At 39.6% G+C, this 23,280-nt stretch overlaps 1 protein-coding gene across 8 annotated transcripts in view; it reads left to right on the top strand.

The window, feature by feature from the left end:
• sbf2 (SET binding factor 2) overlaps positions 1 to 23,280 on the top strand; it is an 89,066-nt gene that overhangs the window by 53,925 nt on the left and 11,861 nt on the right. For all 8 annotated transcript variants that reach the window (XM_023953463.2, XM_023953462.2, XM_023953460.2 and 5 more), the window contains exons 17-29: positions 5,171 to 5,239; positions 10,719 to 10,889; positions 11,097 to 11,368; positions 12,247 to 12,419; positions 12,643 to 12,716; positions 16,540 to 16,735; positions 17,406 to 17,533; positions 18,444 to 18,619; positions 18,746 to 18,879; positions 18,952 to 19,150; positions 19,820 to 20,016; positions 20,133 to 20,273; positions 21,496 to 21,579. In XM_023953463.2, coding sequence (XP_023809231.1) covers positions 5,171 to 5,239; positions 10,719 to 10,889; positions 11,097 to 11,368; positions 12,247 to 12,419; positions 12,643 to 12,716; positions 16,540 to 16,735; positions 17,406 to 17,533; positions 18,444 to 18,619; positions 18,746 to 18,879; positions 18,952 to 19,150; positions 19,820 to 20,016; positions 20,133 to 20,273; positions 21,496 to 21,579 — 2,014 coding nt within the window. The remainder of the gene's footprint in view (positions 1 to 5,170; positions 5,240 to 10,718; positions 10,890 to 11,096; positions 11,369 to 12,246; positions 12,420 to 12,642; positions 12,717 to 16,539; positions 16,736 to 17,405; positions 17,534 to 18,443; positions 18,620 to 18,745; positions 18,880 to 18,951; positions 19,151 to 19,819; positions 20,017 to 20,132; positions 20,274 to 21,495; positions 21,580 to 23,280) is intronic.

Raw genomic sequence — 23,280 nt, 5'->3', positions numbered from 1 at the left:
TGTCATCCTCATTGTCTTTGTTTAGAACACTCTGACAGCATGCTTTAAAATAGTCCTCTCACTTCTGTATTTTCCAATTGTGGGTTTCTTGGTGTCGCCATGCTTTAGCTGCTAGCCTAAGTCCGTTTCTAAGGTTTCTGCGTTGCTTATAAAAAGACAAAAGAGCGCTGCTCACACAAAGCTATCTGTTGTTTATTGGTGGTTTTTTATAGTTTACAACCCTGAATCATCTTATTCCAGGCATTTGGACCATTTTAAGCCGTCCTCACAGAGTATCGCTTTTACATTTAAGTTCCAGTCATGCTTTGTTTCCCCCATAAAATAAATGGAAACTCAGGACATTTTTGTAGTTTTCTGGACCAGAGATTTTTAAGGCCTTTAATGCGTCATTTGGGTCCCAATTATATGTGGGTACACAATAAAGTATTGTGTTTCTATGCATTTAGAGGTTTTACAGTTATGTTTTCTGTGCTTTGTCGTTGTTTATTCACAACAGGACAAAAACTGTGACCATTTCCTCAGCATATGTGTCCTTCAGGCATTGCCATGGCCATTCACCGTTTTGATCAAATTGTTCTTTTAGTTCTTAACATCAAATAGCAAAACTTTTTTTTCTGTTTGGGCAGGAAAAAAAAATATGGAGATTTTTTAACAATCAATGCAAACACATAAAGAACAGGAAAAACGAATAACTGAATTTAATGTTTAAGTTTGTTTCAGGGGGTTTTCTGCATTTTGCTTTGACAGCTCAGCATCCAAGCTGTCTGGAGGTTTTAGCTGATCTACTGAATAATAGTGGGAATGTATGTGAATGTTCCCCAAGCAGGTAATCTTGTCTCCTCACCCGTGGAGTGATGTGGACCTTTGGATTTACTATTAATGGCATCATTAAACCTTATGTCCTCATAAGTCTTGTAATGTTTTCCCTTACTCGGTTGAAATTGTGTAATGCACAGCATGCCACAATACGGCCACAGGCTAATGTTATCACAAATGAAAATTGTATTTGTTGTAAATGTACATTCTTGGGTTCACAGCTGATGTGATGGATATGCTATTAAAATCACCGTAAAATCCCCAAAAGTTAAAAATGGCCCCCTCAATCAAATAAAATCAAACTTTATTTATATTGCACTTTTCCTATCAATGACCTTCAACAATTTAAGCAGCAATCAACTCTATGAATCACATTAAGCTTTCTGGTAAATGCACCAGGGAGGTCTTCTATTGGATTCATCTTGTCCATCCTACAGTCGTGGCAACAGTTGTAGGACAGGAAGTAAAACGTAGCCAAGTCACAAGAATTTTCCTCAACATCAACAAGTTTTTTTTTTTATTACTTTACCTTAACAGATTGCACGTAATGATAGAGGTTAATTTTTTTTTAAACACCCTGCATATCTCTTAAATCTCATGTTTCATGCTGGATTCAAATATGCCACCATTGCTTTAACATAAAAAAAGAACATTTTATTTTTTAGTTTAAAAGCGATTTTATGTATTTTATTACATTTGGAAACATTTGCTATATATAATAATGAAGCTTTTTTAAATAAAAAACTAAAAACATGTTCAAAAAATCATGAGGAGTGACAACTCTTTGACCTTTAGGGAAAAATAGCTTAAACACATTTTTACAACACAAAGTCTGTCCACCATGGGCACTATAATGCTTCAAAATAAATAGATTTATTTCATACATTATGAAAATGTCCTTGTTTTTTAATCAAGGACTTGAGTCAAGTACAACAAAGTACCACTCAAGTAACTTGAGTATTAAAAGCTGGGATTTCCATCTTTTTTTGGTTTTTCCACATTATGGCGTAAGGCTTATCTCAGCCTCTTGGAGAAGAATGCTTCTGTGTGCATTTTGTTGATTTTTGTATATTCCCTCCAACTGACTTTGTTTAAATTCCAAACATTTTCCCGACATTCATTTATCGCTCGCAGCTCATTGGCAGGGCATTAGTCGCGGATGATCTGTAAAAGAAATATTTGGGGTTTAATGGGGTCAAAGTGACCTTTACTGTAAGAAATGCTGCTTGATCTTTGTGTAATGAAAGCATCTGCTCTCGCTGTAATTTACGCCACATGTGTTGATGTGACAAATCGATTCGCAGTGACATCATTATTGAAAGGTCGGTCGGTGACATAATTTATCATTCGTCTTGTTGGGATCCGCTCTGTGTTTGTCTTTGAAATGTTTGCACAGCCATAACAAATCTGCATACTCACAATGAACAGCAGGTTAAGTGTTAGGACATTAGAATCAAGTTGTCTATTTTTTCTGAGGATGTTGCCATCCACACAACTGTTTATTCATAAGGAGCTGGTTGACTAATCTTTCTTTTGTAAACATCTGTTTTTCTCTGTGTTTTTTTTTTTTTTTGTTCGGTTTCTCTGCATGAGTAGTGCACAGTAATGAGGCTTATTAAAGCATAGGGGCTAATTGCTCCTTCATTTTTTCTGCATGCGTGTACAGGACGGTCAATGCTCCATCTTTACGGCGCAAACATTGTGCAAGCCATGTGGGGGAATGATCCCTGCTGTGGATGTGTCCTGGCATCTCAACCATTTCCTGCCTTGATAGGGTTATGAGTCCTCTGTGTTCCATTCTCCTTCAGCTGAGGGGCTCAAGATGTTGCTCAAAAACACAATCAAACCTCAACTTTGGATGGGGGTTACGAGCAGAGGTGCGAATGAATAAAACAGCTTAGAATTTGCAGCTGAAGCATCTCATGTGAATCCGAGAATGTTAAACCACACAAAAAAGGTCAAGAGAATTTAGTCCTTTAAGAGCTGCAAACCTCTGAAGTCTTTCCTGAAACTGCATAGTTTTTACTCAGTTTTCTGGTTTAAATCACTTCAAAATGTTATTTTTAATATTTATATGACATTTTTTTAAATTAAATGGAACATAAATTTGGGTTTAGCTCCAAAAACATAGCCTCTGTCCACCTCTTTGGCCTTCATGCGGCAACTTACGCAACCTTGTAACAGAGAATCTTCACTTGATGTAGTTCCCATGCTCAAACAACTGCTTTTCCAGGATTTCTGGGTTTATTACATAAATCTTAGTATTAATCAAATTTGATGCTTCAACAGTTGAGTATCTGTTGTTGCCCATCTAAGAAACACCCAAGGCAACAATGTGATGTTATTCCCATCAATGATTTAAAGTGTAAAAGGTTAAAAGGAAAGGATTTTCTTTTTGCCTTTAGCCATTAAATTCTCATAAAAGCAAGACATTTATGTCACTTTACAGCTTTCTTGGAAAATACAAACTTCTGGTCACAAAGGAAGTTTCTTTTGCTTCCTTTTTTTTTTTTCTTCCACCCGCCACTGTATACGTGTCTGAAACAGAGTGGCTGCGTTAGTCATCCTCGCCGTTTCATCTCCAGCAGCTTCTGGAATGCAGAAAAAGTGAAGGTATGCAGTAAATAATAGAAGGAAATGAAGACTGCAGGGAGGCTAACAAATGGGGTGTCCTCACCCCCACCCCACCCCAACGTACCTTACTCCTGTTATCCAGGAGGAGTTGCTGCATAATCTCACTATATGCATCAGTTAAGCGCTTAAGTACTAATTACTGCTTTCTTTTGTTTTTGCTTTCACTTTCATTCAGTTCAGTCTCGTCATAGGTTTTACTGCTATCTTGTTTGCTTTGATTGTTGACCTTCAAAGCTTTTCAGTTGACAGTCTCTCTGATAACTCCTGGGGTGATTACAGTGAAGGATTTTGCGTGATAAGAGTGACTGATTATGTCACTTTTTAAGAAGTATGACAAGCAGAAGAAGATTCAAGTCCCGCCGTCGTCTGTGCACAACGGCTGACTCCCCGTTTCCTCCGCCTTCTTTCCTTCCTCCAGAATGATGCTAGTTAGCTCAAAAGTGATGCCTTTCTGTCCGTTCATATCCACTTGTTGTTCTGCTTAATTGCAGCCCATGAACTGCTTTGACCTGCAGCTTGCCAGGGATGCTGATAAACAAAGCTTTGGTGTGGTTCCAGGAACGCTGGAACATTTAACTGAAACCCAAATAACTGCAAAAGAAAAAAAACAGGGGGGGGGGGGCTAGAACACGAAAAATAAAACAAGCTATGTCTTTTAATCTATGGGGGGCCAGGCTTTCATGTGTTTTGCATTTTCCCTCCTCTGCATTCTTTTTGTGGAATGGTTGTAACGGAGGCCCCCCTCGCAGAGCACTATCGAAAATGCTGCGTCCCTCCGCCTGTCTCTTTGTTGCATATTAAAACTGCAAGAACAGTTTATGAGAGAGTCACTCTCCCTTTTTTTTTTTTTTTTTTTTGCATTTTCAAGCAATTGATGAAGAACAAAGCTTAAAAATTGTTTGTTAATCCAATTTTTTTGTGGTAGCGGTCGTTTTGGGGGGTTATGAAGAGTTCAGGAAAAAAGAAATTAATAAAATTAAAGCACAGTTTACCAGACATAATCACTAAAATGCTGTGAGTAGAAATCTCATGTCTATTTTTGAAAGTCAGATTTGGGCTCCTAAACCTCCATCTTCCACCATCTTCATCCACCAGTCACTCCAAAACACCAATGTGAAGTTGTGTTGGTATGTGAATGCCAAGAGTGGCACATTTTCAATTGGTTTTCTGTCCAAATGCAAGTGGCTGCTCAACGCCTACAACATTTTAAGGCCACAACTGTATTTTATACAACATCCTGTCATTGGTTGAGTGAAAGTCGCAAGGCATGCATGTTGTTTAGACATGTTTTGAAAATTGAAGACAATTGTGTCAATGAGAATTATATAAGGTTATTGAAAGCATCTGTCTGAATAATAAAGTAGACCAGAGTGGATTTGGCAAGCCTTTTTTATAGCGTCGGCCAGACTTTATATAACACTTTTTTCTTGAAGATAGATTCTTCTTACCTCCTGAGCTCTGTCCAAGTCTGATCTCTGCGTTGATTATTAACAAAGGTTTACTGACTGAAAGGCATATTTTATCCAACAATTTAATATCCATTCAGGGTTTTTTATTTATTTTTTTGTTTTTTTTCATTGAAATGGTTCTCTACTAAGTTCTTCAAAGCCATACGATGTGTAGTTCCAGTGTTTTCAGCAGCTATAAATGTTGTGCGTCTACTTTGGTTCCTCTGAACCAACCAGCGCCATTCATTTCTCTCCTGTTGTTTCACCCACAGGACTGCTCCGGCTCAGAGGAGTACACCATAGCTGCTGCACTGCTGCCTCTGTCCACAGCCTTTTTCAGGGTAAGAAAATGCACTGAAATCAGTGATTATCTTTATATTTTTCAGTAAGCAAAAACCATTTCATCTTTACATAAAGTGGAGAACTTTTCACAAACATAAACAGATATTATCCTGTTTTCCATGTCCCTTTAAAAATATTCAATTATGCGTGACGTGATTGTCAGATCTCTGTCCTTCTCAGATATCTCATCTGTCAGTCCTCTTGTTAAGATCAGGCTGCTCTGTTGTAGCCGGAGGATTGTCACCTTGGTTTAACCTTTGACCTTTGCTGAACCTGAGACATGTTCATACTTAGTGCATCATATGCAAGCCCCCACAATTAAGTGTGAAGAACAGGCTGCAATATTTGGCTTGCTGATCATATCATCAGACGGCAGCTGCAGCATTCGCTTCTGCTCCATCCTCTCAGCTTGCTTGTTGCCATGGCGACAGACACAACGGTTCACGATGTCCTTTTACTGGAGACCAGGTGCCGTGAGAGCTGACTCACTGTCTTCTCCCACATGATTCCTCTAGTTCACATTAGCACCAGCTGATTAAATGATGGGACAAATAATGCGCTGTAATTTTTCCATCCCATTATTCTGAGTTTCTGCTCAGTGTTGGTGAACTTACAAAGCAATTATCAGCATCAGTCCCAGTTACTGCACACCACACCTGTAATCCCACCAATTTCATTTAGACGACTAAAATGACATTTTGTATGGCACTATAGTTATAAAATATAATATATTTAGAGAGTTTTTCTCAGATGATTGAAAATGCAGATACAAAGTTACAATACTTGACCAAAAATGGTGAAAAGTAAAGTGCAAACAGCAATGAGTCTCTTCGAGCTTCAGTATAAATGTGCTGTGTTTATCAAATGTGATCGAGCAAAAACTGATGGTGGAGCTTTGAAGAGGAAATCACTTCAAAAGCTTGAAACTGAAATTATTTACTCCCATAGTTGTTCATAATTCACTTGTAAGAAGACATGTATTTTATTTTTGCAAAATCTCTCCATGTTTACTAAAACAGCCAAAGTTATAGCCATGTAAAAAAATTTCAAAAATTATTTCTTAGTTAGAATTTAACTGTCTTTGGAAACAGGAAATGCATTATTTGTCAATACCCATATTTTACACTTAAGAAAATTATAAAATAAATGTTTCATTAAAATAATATAAAACTAGAAGTTATGCAAGGTGCCTGCATTGCGAAGCCTGCAAATTCTGCTTATACAAAGAGAACAGTACTTTAGGGAGGAGTTGCAAAATATGATGTTAATCCGGCTCGCCTACTGTCTGTCAGGTGACCTGGATACAGTTTATCTAAACCCCACACACCTTTTGTACAGTGGGCCTTTGTCAAATGTTAACATTTAAAGTTTTGTCCAGACTGCCAGCTCCTCTGGCAGTCATTATCTACTGAGTGATCGGTTTATCAAGTCATAAACTGGCTTTTTTGACTTTGAATCTGTGGGGGTTTTTTGCCCTTTAAAGTTCCACATGATGTCACTTCTCACAATTTGAATGTGTCACCAGAGTTACGGTAATGTCAGGCTGAGGATTGCACAGCTCTGTGGAAGAGTTCCTAAACAAGTTCAGTGTTGGCTTTATATTAAACTTTAGTTATGCAAGTTATATTCTTTTTGCTTCTAATGATGATTATGAGGGGGGACGACATAAAATAAAATATAAACCGTCTGTTAAAAGGCTAGAATGTCACATTTAGAATCTATAGGTACCACAAAAGTCTTTTTTTTAATTCCCTCAGACTATTTCAATCTGGTCTCTTTGTGTTCTTTGCTCACGTTAATATTTGAACAGAAATGAAAGTGGTGTCAATAAATACAAAGAAACAATGTTATCAGCGCTGCTACAACAAGCTTCCACCATTGTGTGTTTAATGAAGCTCAAGTGTGTCAAATGCTCTCCCGCATGTTCTCCTCATAAGATTTACTGACGTAGGCTCTGACCTTTTCTTTATTTCAGAAATATCTCGCTTTTCATCCAACTTTCATCTTTTTTCAAAGCATTTCTGTCGCTTGCAGATTTTGCACAGTTACGGTAGAAAGATGCCTTGATGGGTTTGTTTACTAGTTCCTCTTTCAACATGTTCTTCACAGTTTGTTCTACGGAATGAAAACTCCAAATGCAATGTCTGACTGAAGGCTTTTCATGGTTTAAGCATTCAAATAGTTTCCCCCCTCAAAACACATTGACGCTTGTAAGGTTGCAGAAGTGAGGAGAAGGAGATGGATTGTTTGCAGGTTGGACATGCTTTTGAATCAAGGACTTGCCCAGAAATAATGATTGTTTTGGTATCAACATTTCAATAACGCTCTCAATTTTTCCAAGAAGTGTAAATAATTCTGCTGTCTAAAGGCTAGCGATGATGCAGATACAAGAGTCTTCATCCATTGTTTCTATTCAAGCAGTCAAATTTTAGAACAATTCTGCAGCAAACCTCTTAATCGGTCCCAAGTCTTCAAAACAAGATCTCAAACCCTGATAGCCTCATTCCTCTGACCCATATGCAGCATTTCTCCTATCTGTCTCCCCTTGGTATTTTTCCACTTGTTTTTTGCCCTTTCTTCTTCAACCTTGCATTCCTGCTTTTTGTTGGTCACAAAGCCAGATGGGTTCAGTAGTCATAAACTCCCTCCTTCCTCTTCGTTGCCTACTTTTCTTTCCTCCTCCCTTTCCTTTCTTCTCTAATTCCCTGTCCTCTTCCTTACACATCTGCATTGTGGATGTCTTTACAAGCTTTTGCGTATTATCATATTAGGAGCAAATGACCCCGGTCACATTGACCCAAACGTATCAGTAAAGTACTGGCCGGCTCAATATAGAGAGCATTAACAATCGGCATGCTCTTACCCCCTACACACACGTGCACATAACATCTGCTGCAGGAAACTTAACAGGCTAATCTAACAAAAAAAGTACGAGAGGATCTGGAAAGCTGTGTTTCCTCTTCTTATATACGTCCCTATATATTGATGGTTTTCTCAGTTTCTTCATTTCTGTTGCATCTAACTAGCATCATCTGTCTTTAGAGTATTTTTAGCCACAGTGATTTACCTCTTGTTTTTACGTTTTGACGATTTCTCACATTTGTTAATGCTCACATAAAACAGCATGACAGCATAGGGAAACCGATCGTCTGTCTTTCTAAAGGCACTGCAGCCGTTCATGTCATTTTAATGTGGGCTAATGATTTGCTGCACAGGGGAAAAGAGGTCAGTTTATAACTCAAGAGTTTAGAGTCAGACAGTTGATACATTTATTCCTGCAGGCTTGTTGTTCTAAACGTCCACCAAACTTTTTTTTTAACTTCAAATCAGTTGAGAAATGTAAAGCACAGGGGGGACTGTGCTTTTTTACTTTCACACAAAAAAGGTTTTGATCCCTTTGTTTTATCTTTTTATTATAACTCCATAAGGAGTACATTTGTATCAAGAGAGTCTAATGGGAAGTGAATGCTTGATGGGAAGAAAGAGAAATGTTGCTACTCAGTCAGTCTTTGTTTTCCTCCTTTTTCCCCATTATTATTCATGTTTTTTTTTCTTTTCACAACAGTCTTGCTAGGCTAGCCAAACTGTTTTTAAGAAATGCAGAATTTAAGTCAGATGCATTTTTGTAGTGTTTTTGTTGTTTAAAATCATCTTTTAAAAATGTGTTTACCATTTTTGTTTTTCACGATTTGTTAAACTTGGAGAAGGTACCAAGGAGGTTAGCCTTTTAAAAAGCTGCTTAGAAAAATCTCCCCGTCTTTCAGGAATTCACGTTTTGGATAACTACAATGTCTACTGTTTGATTTTCGATCAGCATAAATCATGCAGTCATTTCCGGGATAGAAGAATCATCCCACTTCCTGCTCATACCTCAAAATGACCTTATTTTTGTGTTAGGTAATGTCCAGCAGTTTCCTCTGTTATTTCCCAGCAGGATGCTGTTGGCTCTGTCCTTTAACACCTTTAAAACACATAAAAAATGGTATGTCATGTTTTTCCAAAAAGCAACCCCTTTTTTTTCAGTAAAACATATTAGGTAACAACATAAGTAAATACTTTTATTACTTTTCAGTCTGTTTTTCTCTCTCTCAATATTTTAGTAGTTTTCTTCAGTTAAACCCGTTTTTGTCTAACAGCAGAAAATGATCTAGTGGAAGTTTATTTGCATGTGCTACTCAGTATAGTTCCGATTAACTCTAGTAAAAATGCAGTTAAGAAATTGCATCTGAAGCACAAAGAATCTAAGTTAAGATATCAACACCTACGATTTTGGAGCAGAACCCAGAAGACACAGAGACCTTACTGCTACTGTGTGGGCATTCACTCCAAGCTCCCCTCTCTGCTGGCGTTTGGCCATTACAGTGAGAGTCGAGCTGTTTTGGTTCCGTCTGTTGTAATTTCAGTTAGCCCTCCACCACGCACACACACCCACACACATACACCCACACACAGACACACACACACAGCCCTCATCCTTCACAGGAAAACTTTGAAGTGTGATAATAGAAACCACTGCATTGTGTCAGACCCAGAGGACAGAAATCAGAAGCTAATCTAATAACAAGTTTGAGTCTCACATGTGGCTCAAGGCTCGGCAGGAAGATGGACACTTGGTATAAGTTTGGTTTTGAAGCCGATTATTTCATCGCACACTGCGCTTCTGTCGAGGCAGTATAATGTTCGGTGCGGCGTTTTCCCCTCAGCATTAGTAGTAACACACATTTGCTTCCACTGATGAATTTAGCCGAGCTTTTTACGCTCTTTTTAGTGGCCGTTTCTGCCAACAACAGCTGATTTACTCCGCAGACCACACTAAAGAAAAACAACCCCCCCAATGTTTTAAATGTAATGCCTGATAGAGATTGATTGATTTCTCTTTAGACTTCACAATTGCCTTCTTTTATTGATTGTCGTCATTCTGGAAAACCCATCTCATGGAAACCCCTTAAATCATCTGTGGAATGAGGGATCAACCTGCTCCCCCTTGGAGCAGCCACAGGGAGGGAATTGCCGTGGCGATGTTTTCTATCACACAGTGGAACGCCCCCTGCCATGTTCCACCATGAACTGTTGCTCTGTGGCTTATTTTGGCGATGCAGCACTCGTTAGCGCAAACCAAGGGTGACAAAGTTATGTGTTTGGAAAAACAGCACTGAAAGAAAATGCATAATTTAAAATGTATTGTTGGAATAAAAAACATGGAATTTATTTTAAAATTAGGTTTGAAAAATAGTTCTTTGCAATTTCATGCATTGCAATCAAACATCTGCTTTGAATTGTTTGCAGTCTTTTTTTTTCCAAGTTTTTTTCCCCCCTTTTTATCTAATAGGCTCATGTCATCTCTTCTTCACATCATTTTCCAAACATTTTAGTGGAAAAATGACATAATTCTTAGACACCAGTTATGTGATCATTGAATAGGAAGAGTCAGGGGGAGTGATTTGATTTATCTAGCATTGTTTTCTTCTGTCTGTCCAGAGACTGGCTGCTGGAGTGAACCAGTTTGCCTACACCTGCATACAGGACCATCCTGTCTGGACCAACCAGCAGTTCTGGGAATGTACCTTCTATAGTGAAGTCCAGAGCCAGATCAGAGCTCTTTATCTTAACACTCCGGAGGAAACAGGTGGAGCCTCCCTCAGGATCATGGTAAAACACTAACATAGGTTAAGTGAGATGTTGAGATGTAAAATATGTTGCCTTCATCTAAATTCATGTTCAAGTAAATAAGTTGACAAGTCATTTTAACTGCTATAATAAAGAGAAATAAGTTTTGTTGATCAGGTCAAAGTTCAGTTCTAAAATGCATAGTGACATAAATAGAATACATTGCTGTGTCTGCTGTGGCCTCTGCAGGATGAGGGCCACGCGCCTGCAGCCAGCACGGGCGAGGAGCAGACCGCCATGGACCTGGCAGCCGAACAGCTCCGCTTGTGGCCCAGCCTGAGCAAAGAAAGGCAACAGGAGCTGGTGAAGAACGAAGAAAGCACGGTTTTCAGCCAGGCCATCCACTATGCCAGCCTCATGGTTTATCTGCTGGTTCCTTTGGACACCAGCAAGATCAAGCTGCTGCGCAGCACACCTGCTGCTGACTGGGAGAGTGGCAGTAACAGCATTGTGACAAACAGGTTTGAAGTTTAACATTTATTCCTCTAAGTATGGTTACATTTTTTCGTGTTTTGGAATAAACTTTGTACTTTTTTTCTTTCTCAAAAGTACATGACTTTTTCACAAAGTGGAATTATGTGTGTAGGTGGATGTTACACAATTTACGGTCTACATGATACCTTTCTTTTTAGCCAAATGCAGTGCAGCTAATGTCAGTTTCCATCCCACCTACATCCTGTGGGCCCACACTACTGCTACTGCAAAATACTGCATCAGCTGCATTTTCCTCCGTTGGGACGTGTCTTTAATTGGTCACAGGGATTTTTTTATCCAGCTGTAGAGCTGCCTAAATGCAGAAAAATATCTATATATCAATCCCATTTAAATTTACAACTGTTTTTAGTAGGAGTTGTGGAAAAATCCCTCCTCAAGCATAAGATGTCCCCTTTTCACGAGTCAGAATTTACCTAAAAGTTTAAAAAAAATAGTTTCCCCACATTTTTGTTCTTGGCAAAGTTAACTTGCTTTAGCAACTTTATGGATTTCCCAATAATAAGCTATTATTGAAACTTTAATGCTGTTTAAGAAGCACTTGAGTAATAGATGTTACTAAAGATAACGCTTCACAGTTTGTGGTGTCCTTTTTTTGAGTCTGTTTTCTGTATTTTTGCCTTATTTAAATTAAGATTACCAGAAATGTTGTAACCATAAACCTTTAGAAAACATGATTTGTTCATTACAGTTTTTTTTTTTTAACCATTGGAAGGCATTTTCACATTGCTAATTTGTAATTACTCTCACCAGCACTTCAGATATACCAACTACTTATCTGCAAAAGTTTTTTGATATGCGTCTTACAAAAACCCTTTCTCAATACGGCTGTCATTTCTGATTTTAGCATCGCTGGCAGTGTGGCGGAGAGCTTTGACACAGAAAGTGGGTTTGAGGACTCCGAAAACAGCGACGTTGCAAACTCTGTGGTCAGGTTTGTCGCCCGCTTCATCGACAAGGTGTGCACAGAGAGCGGAGTCACACAAGAGCACATCAAGAGCCTGCACAGCATGATTCCAGGTGCAGAATTCACACTCCGTGACTGCCCAGATTCCCACCATCCTTTGTGCACAACACTTTGTGAATGTGTGTATTCTTAGCCATGGCTAACATCCAAAGAAGCCAATGAGATGATTAGGTCCTGACGTATCAAATGACACCCCCCCATCCCCCAAAGTGCATAAATGCATGTGCATTTATGTGTGTGTAGATGCTGAAACTTATACCAGCTTCTGACCCACAGGCATTGTGGCAATGCAGATGGAGGCTTTGGAGGCAGTTCACAGGGAGAGCAGGAGGCTGCCTCCAATTCAGAAGGTGAGTGACACTGATCGCGATTTGTCTGTAAAACTAATAGTTCTGGGCATCGTCTCCAAGAAGCTGTAAATTAAAAGCCTACATTGTGAACGAAAATATGTCCAAGCTTATGATCTCAGTGATTACAATATATTGCTTTCATTAGTATCAACAGTAGTTTCCCAACTACGAAGTTATCTAAATAAAAAATGTAAAAAAAAACTACAAATCTGGCCGGTCGGTAAATCAGAGGTTCAATTTCTACATTTTGATATTTGATGCATTGTTGAATAAACTCCACATTGCCCACATTTGTAAATGTGACAAACCTTCTAAACTGTTTAGGATAAAAGCAACTGCTTAAAGACCCACTCCGATGAAAATGGTATTTTGGTATTTTTAACATGTTCTTGTGGCATTTTTCTGATGATGGGTCTATACTTAGAAAATGATGCTCAAAATTGCATTAATGAGTATTTCTTTATAAACATTGTTGTGTATGAGGAGCAGACAAAAAAATGTCATTTGAAAAGATCATATTTGTTGCATAGAAAATATGATGGGCGGGCCACAAACTCCCTGCTTTAAGCTCTTAGCAACAGTGAGGGAAAGGAGGGGCGGGGTTTCTCTGCGCCAAAGGTCCCGCCCACAACTCAAAGGTGAATTTCTGATGATGAATTATGATGTACAACGAAAATAACAGTTTTTTATTTTTTATTTTGGCTAAAAACTACATAATTACATTTAAAAGACCTTTTTGGACGCTTTGAAAATGGATAAAACGGTGATCGGAGTGGGACTTTAATGGCTGAAGTCCAATGCTGCAGTTTTTAGGGCTTTTCTTTTTATTTGCCTTGCATTCACAGACTGTTTGGCTGCAGATAGCCAGTGCTGTGCAGGTCTTTTCCAGCTCCACTATGCCAGCTTCACTACTTAGTCTCTTGTATTTGGCCACAAGTCTGCCATCTCCTGTAAATTCAATAAAAAAAATAAAAGATAGATGACATGTCAGCACCGCTATGGAGCAACCACAGTGAACAGTCTGTCTCCTGTTCACGTGTTTAACCGAGGAAACATTTTCTGCCCTGAACTGCCAACTGCCTGCATCATGCCAAAAGCAGGAAAAAAACCTAGAGATTGTCACCAGATTCATGATGAATATGTTTGGAGGCAGTGAAACTAAAATAAAACACTAAGATGCTCCTTTTGAGTAGCCAAGATTTGCTAAAAGAGATGCATGAAGGGTTTAGTCAAGGACAAATTCATAAGGCCTTTAATTTCTGTCCTCAGGTCGGCTGTATCTTAAACGCAGTGGAGGATGCAGTGCCCCTCTTAATTTGAATGTGGAAACAGTGAAAGAACTGAGATTTTTTTTCTTTCAAATATCATGATTGTTACTTTTTTTTTCGTGCACTACTGAACTGTCCCTATTATTGTCTCAGGGACGTCTCTGATAGCCAAGTACAGTTCCTGCATACTTTTTGTTTTTGTTTTGTTTTATGCAATTCACTTTATAGTTTTTACTCCTTGTGTGGCTTTGATCCATATATCATCATGTTGTCCATACCAGATCACAAGAATTGGATGAATACAACCTCTGATGAAATAACATAGGCATGTACTGAAAAGAAATCCAACATACAATCCAGAGGTGGAATGTAAAGTATGAGTTCAACACTATCAGGTTTATAAAGTAGGACACTTGGACTGTTGTTGGTTTGTAATATTCTGGATTGTGTTACTCCAAACAAAAGGAGCGACATCTGCAGTGATCTTGGAGACCATTTCCAAACAGATTCTGAAGTGAAAATTATTGTTCAAAATTGGAAACATTCAGAGTATTTGGCAAAATCTAGTGAGTGGTCATCCCAAGACAGAAAACCTCACATCACAGATCCCTACAGACTAATTGAATGTGTTCAACTTGAATCCTTTCACAGGACAACTTGAACACATTTTTTTAGAAATATATTTTCCAGAGTGATTGCCAGGACAAAAGCCATTTTTCTCTCTAAAAAAAACATGTGAAAAATTCAATTTAGCTTTACACCAGAAAAGCAGTGACGATTTGGGTTTGTTTGCTGCTGGTTTTCAGGGAAGCTTGTAGCCTTATAGTCATCCACCAACTCCTGTGTTTGTTCTGCACAAAATGAATTGGAAGTTCAGTGCAGGCCAGCGCTAAAACTCGACTGAAATCAGGTCATGCTGGGAAATGAGAGCTGGGGGAGAGAAAGGGAAGACAAATGCTGCAGTGGGGGGCGCTTAAGAAAACGCCAGCAAATGTCACTGAACTAAAGGAATCAGTCAAATTTTCTTGCAAACCTCATAAGAGCTCATGTCATACAGAAAACCCTCAATGGAGGGAATTCTCTACAATCTAATAAATCCTTTGAAATACTGCCAGCTGTTTAGCCTAGCAACTGTTGCTTTAAAGTCTAGCTTTCTGACTTCAATTATGTTGTACCAGATGCCATGTGATAATTAACATGTGCCTTTTTTTAATAGTTTTTTTAAATTAAATATATGGTTAAAAACCCACTCTGATCATCTTTTGAGCTATTCTAAAGCGTTTCCAGTGTTCTTTTAACTATGATGAGTCTGTTTTTAGACAAATGAAAACAAACTGTAGTTTTCTAGGTCATAGTTTCATTAGAAAGTTGCCTCTGATTTGTGGATGGGACTTTTGCCAGGGAGCAATCCTCTTCCCCTCCCAGTTGCTGAGAGCTCTCTGTTTACACACTCCAACACTACCTTGCAGCCCCTCACAACCCCAACCTAACATTACCGATGCAACAAAAATGGCGAGCAAAATTAGAGCTATCCAGCTGTACGGCTTTGAGCCAGATGCCAGCTCAGACGAGGAAAACCAAAACGTACATGGATCCATTTGTCTGCCAGTGGATGCATCAGAATGGAGCGGAGCAGGGAGCTTGTGGCCCGGCAGCACGAGTTCCTACGAAGCAAATACCACCTTTTTTTATACAGCATTGTTGTGTCTGCTACTGATTCACAACGATTTGAATAAAGAAATACTCAGAAATGCAGTTTTGAGGTGAATTTTGTTTCTGTATGTCCTCCATCATCAGAAAAATATACCAAGAAAACAACCAAAACACAGTTGTGATCAGACTGGGTCTCTAAAGCCATTTCTTTTTTCCTGTTACTTCAGTCCTTTTAGTTTGATGCATCTACATGTAATATTGGGAATATTTGAAAGAATCTTGTGCACCCATTGAAGTATTTACTTTCTGAAAGATTAGAGTGTGATTTCTGGAAAATGTGAAGCCATTGGCTGCTGGTTTGGCACAGTTTTCACTTTTAGATGATAGAAAAGAAAATAGGAAACACAAAAAGGTTTTTTGTTTAAAAATTAAGTGTTTGTCTGTCAGTATCCAAAAGTTCTAAACATAAGGTGAACAGCAGCCTTCAGTTCAATAAATCTCAACCACTTCTGCAAAAAAAAAACAGATTATAAGTTATGCATGAGCGCCAAAATGTAAAAATGATCTCTTCAGAGAGTTGGAAATTATATTTCTTGGATGATTTTAGTTTAAAAAGGTTATATGATTGCTGTCCGGTTAGGGTACTTTTAAAGATCCATGTTTCTGATGATGTTCACATGAGTTTTTTTTTTTTCCAACAAGGCCATGGTGCGCACTGAATTGACAGTGGGATGATGAATTTATTTCCTTAATCGGATTCTCTGACGCAAATGTTTCCACTCACCCCTGAGCTTTCTGTGCCTTGTTGTCAATCAAGAAAGCCTGGCTTTGAGCGCGTACGTGCTTGCAGTCAGGTACACTGCTGCTTGTGTGTTCTGTGCTGAGGTGCTCTTTCCTTTCAGCCCAAGATTTTGCGTCCAGCTCTGCTGCCTGGTGAGGAATTTGTGTCGGAGGCGCTGCGGGTGATGCTGGACCCAGACGGCAGGGAGGAAGCCACTGGGGGCCTCCTCGGGGGCCCCCATATTCTACCAGCAGAGGGGGCCCTTTTTCTTACCACATATCGCATAATCTTCAAAGGCATTCCTCACGACCCACTAGGTATTTATTGATCATGAAGTAAATTTGTCTCAGTGACCTTGTCGTAGAGTGTCCACCCTGAGTGGGGATGATCGTGGTTCGAGTCTACAGTCGAGTCATGCCAAATTTATTCAAAAATGGGGCCCAGTGCCTCTCTGCTTGACATGGAGCATTCAGTGATTGGATGGAGGAGTTAAAGCACAGTATTGTTCACAAGTGCAGCTTTGATTGCAGCTCACTGCTCCCCCAAGGAATGGGTCAAACCCAAAGAACACATTTTCCTACGCTCTGATGTGTGACAATAGTTGGACTTTACCTTTTAAATTAGTCAATTTTTTATTTTTAAATTATTAAATGCTCTAACATTGTGCCTCTTTTGTTCAATTTAGCCTACCGTCAAATTGTAACCCTTGTGCTATCCTAGGCACTTTAACATTGGGAGTTGGGTCATCTAGACCCACTAGACAGTGCTCTGAACCTTTTTTCTTCAATGATTTGTGAACCTCACTGGTGTCCATGGATTACATGAAATCTTTCCACCTTTATCCACCTTTGTCATGGTAGGGAGAACATGTCAATGGTCATCTTGACCTCATAGGATGGCACAAGGGTTAAAAATGTAATTCAGATTAAACTGATTAACGGTTTTGTTTGCTCAGACATGTTGATCTTTGTCCTTGTACATCTGCAGTGGGAGAGCAGACGGTTATCAGGGCCTTTCCTGTGTCCACTCTGACCAAAGAGAAGAAGATCAGCATTCAGAACCAGCTGCAGCAGCACATGCAGGAAGGCCTGCAGCTCCGGTCTGCATCTTTCCAGGTTCACATTCTTTCAATTTAATCTAAGGGATTCTATCAATTAATTTTCTTAATTGTATTTACTTGATTTCCTTTAGTTGAAAATGCACAAAATAATCTTTTAGGTCATTTGATGGCTCTATTTGGTCAAAGTGTGCTATTCAAGCAACACTAACCCTGAAAGCTCTTGTGGCTAAACCCCATTTCTTTAACTCACCTGTTGGGCTGTTGTTTTTTTTTTGATGTTACAAGAAGTCTATGTTACACGGACACAGAGAACAGCACAGCTCTTTGCTACTGCTAGAACAGACTCACTGTTGTAAGTTAGCAACAAACTACGTCTCCCTGTATCAGTTCTATGCAGTTTTAGAGTCTCAAATAACAAACAATCAAGCAAAGTTGAACACAAAAAGTCGTACGACGATCGCACACACAAGGTGCCCTGTCCCTATGCTGTTTGTCATACAACTGTTACAACCAGCGCCATAAAATACAGTCGAAGGCAACGGAAAACGCAGTTGGTAACTGACACTCAGGCAGGCTGCTCACATTAAATCCCAGCTGCGACAAATGAGCAAGGTTTATATAACAGACCCACTTTCAAGGTTGATGAGGCAGAGTTGAAGGCCAGTGAAACCAGGCTGCAACAGCACGCCAATGGGAGGTGGAAGAGTGCATATAACACCAGATGTGGAACTGTGCAGTGGACTCTGCATTCTTTAAAGAAGGCATTTAATACACAGAAGAGAGTCAATCTATGTAGTAAAGCATGCATGTACAGCTCTAAGAGTTTTTACTGTAAATTCCTGGATTTTACCCCCCATGTTTGGGGGTTCTTTAGTCCATCCCATGTCTTCCTTAGGCAAACATATTGTTGAGTTGCAATACCTGACCTGGGTTTTACAATTATTGTTATGATGGCTTTCTTGCAGCTAATAAAGGTAGCTTTTGATGAGGAAGTTAGCTCAGAGATGGTGGAGATCTTCAGGAAACACCTCCAAAGAATCCGCTATCCTCAGTCCATCTTCAGCTCCTTTGCCTTTGCAGCAGGACAAACAACCCCTCAACTGATCCTTCCAAAGCAGAAGGAGCGTAACACTGGCCTCAAGTAAGCCCAACCCCTTTTTGGAAATTGCATCAGAGCTTCCTGTTTACTGTAAATGAACCAGAAGTTTTATTTTGAAACCACTCTGACTCCTTTTTGCATGTCACCTCTGCTTTGTGTTTATCACAGAACACTGTCTAAGAGCATAGTCAAAGGAGCCAAACGGGCTGGAAAGATCACCATGGGCCTTGGTAGTCAGAATTCACTGAAAAAGGCTGACCGAAGCAGCCGGATGATCTATCATGAAGACGATGACATTTCAAGTGAGAGAAATGAACGAGCAGCGAAAGAGTCAATGTGGAGACACAAAAACAGTGGATTTTTGTCTGTTGCAGTATCGGACGAAGAGCCTCCACCCAGCAGCACCTTACGGGCGTCAGAGAAGTCCACTATGGAGCAGCTGGTGGAACAGTCTTGTTTCCGTGACTACCAGCGTCTGGGCCTGGGCACCATCACTGCCAGCTCATCTCGCTCCAAGTCAGGCGAGCAGTTCAGGATCACAGCTGTAAACAGGCTGTACTCCCTCTGCCGCAGGTGAACCGACTTTCACAGAAAGCCTTTGTGATTCGCACGTGTTTTCATTCGCAGCAGAAGGTCTTTATTTCCCAGTGCATCTGTCCAGACACCCGCTGATGCCACTAGTCACAGCTTGGTCCAAAAATAAGTCAAAACCTTCATTTAATTAAACAAATAAGCAAAAAAATCCCAGTGGAAAAGTACAGCAGTGATTAATTTTTTCATCTGGCAACAGCAGGTGGACTTCCTGAATATTTTCACTGAGCTGCTCCTTCCATCAGAACGTGTTTTTTTTCTTCCCTGGTGGCACCAGCATATTCCATAATGACAGTGCCAGGATTAATCAGGCTCAGATTGTGGAAGAGTGGTTTAGGTTGGTCACCACAGTCCAAACAAAACCTTCATTTGCCAACTTTGTGATGAGGAGAAGACTCAACAGTGCACTGGTTCTTCCAGCAGCATCGTTTTTAAGGTTAGGCAGAAAAAAACAAAAGGAAAGCTGTGGATGGAAATCCATGTTTAATGCTTAGGCAAGCATGCACCGTTTAAAAAAAGCTTACCGGTAATCAAAAATAACTGTGATGAAACCGAAACAAGTCTATTTGTTAGACTGCATCTCAACTGTAGCACAGATTCATTGTTGGCATTTTTGTTGCTGAAATGTCTTTATTTGTTGTGTTGTTTCAGCTACCCAGCACTGCTGGTTGTTCCACAGGCGGTGCAAGACAGCAGTTTGTATAAAGTGTCCCGCTGCTACAGGCACAACCGGCTGCCTGTGTTGTGCTGGAAGCATTCCCGCACCAAAGCAGTGCTGCTGCGCTCCGGAGGCTTTCACGGCAAGAGTGTGGTGGGACTGTTCAAGTCGCAGAACCCCTCTTCAACCTGTGAGCTTCCTGTCTGAAAAAAACATTACCATTATTACCTTTAAGGTCTTTCTAAATGTGTTTTCTCCATTTTTCAGTGGATTTGATGGTCGTTGTATTTCACGTTCTGTTTTCAGCTCCTGCCTCGTCCTCGGATTCCTCTAGTAGCCTCGAGCAGGAGAAGTATCTGCAAGCTATCCTCAACTCCATCCCTGTCTACTTCAAAATGAATGGAAACAACACACTGACCAACCGATCCCTCATTGGGCTCTCACCAGGTACTTTCTTAAAACCAGTTTGGCTCCAAAATTACCGTAATTTAGCATCTACGTTTAAGCAAAAACTGTTTTTTTTTCTTAAATTCAGCCATCAAGGGGTTAAACAAAACTGCTGGATTTAGAGAATGGGAGAAGAACAATAGCAATATTGCTATGAATTTTTCTTTTTTTTTTAAATAAAGTGACCAGCATTTGATCAATTTAAAGTTTAGTCGTATTTTTGCAGAGGTTAAGTACATTTTTGAACTCCTACTTAAGAAGAGTGTTAATGAAGGACTTTCCCACCAAGCCTTCCTCACGGGTCTGCCTGCACAGTAGCTGAAAGCGGAGAATGAACATGGAATTCAGCCGATAGCGTTATCAGTCATCACTGATGCTCGCTGGCTGCAGCAGGGGGCATGAGAAAGGGCTGTCAAAACCAAACAAAGTGAAAGTCTGTTAGCTCTGAGTCCATTATGCTAATCACACACACCTAACGTGCCTCACCAGGGCTGTCCATGCAATTCACGAGCGTAATGTGCTTAAAAGTCTCAGTGAGTTTAATTTTATTTAGGAATGAATGAGTATGTCTTCAATAAAATACATTTTTCACTTTATCTGCAATAAAATCCACGTTTGTGGAGAATTCACGTCAGTTTAGAGAAGGCAGAAACACGTTACCATGTGTTCTATCCATAAGAGTCCTTCATTCAGTCCAACCTTGCTCCAGAGCCCTCCCTTGACCTTAATTTGTGTTCGAGTGGCCGCCGCTCTGCCGTGGGAAGTACATGATTTTATTTGCAAAGGAGGCAGAGGTCACGCAAAGTTCATTTCTTCTGATAAAAAACAAAAAGTGCACAGTTGCACTCTGATCTATTTTATTAGTCTCTGTTCAGTTTTGTTTCTGAATTGCAGGTAGTCATCTTTTCCTTTTTGTATTTCTGTTGGTCAGCAGTTATGATGCACTTTTTTTAAGTCTGTTTGTGTGTATGAGACAAAGAGAGGGACTGTGTGAAAGGCTAAATCTGACGGATGATAAGATTTCAAAGGAAGTGTGTACAATTAAAGGTTATGTTAGAATCAGAGGACAACCTGGGGTCTCTGTCCAGCCCATCCATCTCCCGCCTTTACTCACCTGAATAAACCGTAGTAAAGCTGTTACGGATAAAACATTCTAACAAATAAGCAGCAAATGTGTATTCGGATAACACTCTTCTAAATTTTGATGTGTTCTTTTCTTTAGGGAGTGAAAGACGAACGCCCAGAATGCAAAAGATGGCTCCTGTCCATTTAGACACCCCCTTCTCGAATAGCTTTACCAGAGGAGGTGAGTGATTCCGGATGTTTCCTTCCCCACTCGATAAACCTGTGTTGCTCCTGCCACCAGGTGAAACATTAAATACATCTGTGAGATGACTTCTGATCCTTAAAGGCAGCAGAGAAAATGTGTGTGGCTCTACTAAGGTCAGATTGGGTGACTCCTTTTAGTTTGCCAGCAACATTTTCCCAAAATAAGTAAAACTACAATCTTTTTTTTACCTAAATTGGAACAATCATAAAAACCAAAGATGGAGGAAAATTTATTAAATGTCAGTTTTAATGATAGATACCTGAAAATGTGCTTAAAGTTGCTTCGTCTGAGGTTCTGTGGCTTTCAACATTGTTTTAGTGAGTATTAACATTAATTGACTATTTGTTAGTATTGGCAGAGGGATTTACGACTCTTTGCAAGAAAAATCAACAACATCTGTTGTACAAACTATAGTTTTCCCAACACGCCAGCTTTGTACGTTTTTCCTTCAGATGAAAACTCGCTGTTCTCTTAGGGTGACACCACTGTGACTGCTTGTATTGGAATGTGAGCCCAAGAAGAGCAATAACAGAACTTAGTGTTTTGACTGGGAGACCAGGCATCTCAAAGCCGTTAGTCACCGCTTTGCAGTGAGGTCAAAGGCTGAGGTTTTATCCAGACTGACTCAGCAAAGTACTGAAAGCGAAGATGCACGACCCAGAATGTTTTGGAGGGTTCTCTCCTACTGTCTTATATCCACCGAGCTGCCGATGAGCAAACACATAAGATAAGGTTATTTTGTACAATTTTCATTCAGAGATTAGGGTTTTAAAGACCCACTCCAATGAAAATGGTGTTTTTGGTGTTTTTAACGTGTTCATGTAGCATTTTTCTGATGACAGAGGACTTATAGAGAGGAAATTACTTCAAAACAGCATTTTTGAGTATTTTTTCATTCAAATCATTGTGAGTCAGGAGAAGATGAAAAAATTACAGCAAGCTCCCTGCTCTGCTCCATTCTGATGCATCCACCAGGTATGTCTTCGCTTTGCTCTAGCTAGTTGTGGCATCTGGCTCAAAACTGTACAGCTGGATAGCTTCATTATTGTTCACCGTTTTTGCTGCACCGGCAATGTTAAAATAGGCGTTTGAGGGGCTGTAAGCCCACGGGATAGCAACGATGAGGGGAAGGGGGGGCTTCATGCCAATTCAGAGGTGAATTTCTAATAAAAGTTGTGTTACACTACAGAAACTATGATCTAGAAAACGATACATGGTTGTTGTTTTGGTTTTTTTTTTTGGGCTAAAAAAATGACTAAAATACCACTGGTAACGGTCAAAAGATTATTGGAGTTGGACTTAAAGAGTAAAAAGTACAAAATGTGATATGTTTTGCCAGACTAACCTTTTACATTTTTTGCTTTCTTTTTCACATTTTTAGAAAACAAATGTTTTATTTTAAATTCCACATGTTTGGCAGATTAAAGTGATTAAACAACAGTTTAACCCACCATAAGAATACAGTAACTAAAAGAATGTACTCTAGAAGATAAGAAGCAAAAAGAATCTTTAAAAGGAAACATGGCTGACTGCAGCCTGTGGTGGAGGTGGACATGCCTCAATGAGTCCCATCAACAATAAGCACAGGCAGTAATAATCATGTATCCATTAAAATGGTAATAATTCTGAAACCATATCTTCATAGTGGATGGTGTGATACTGACATTATGTTGCCCT

The sequence above is a fragment of the Oryzias latipes genome, chromosome 3, assembly GCF_053564925.1.
Source record: "Oryzias latipes strain Hd-rR chromosome 3, Olatipes_Hd-rR_3.1".
NCBI lineage: Eukaryota > Metazoa > Chordata > Actinopteri > Beloniformes > Adrianichthyidae > Oryzias > Oryzias latipes.
Note: the sequence above shows the minus strand (reverse complement) of the source record. Positions and strands in the feature narration are given on the sequence as shown.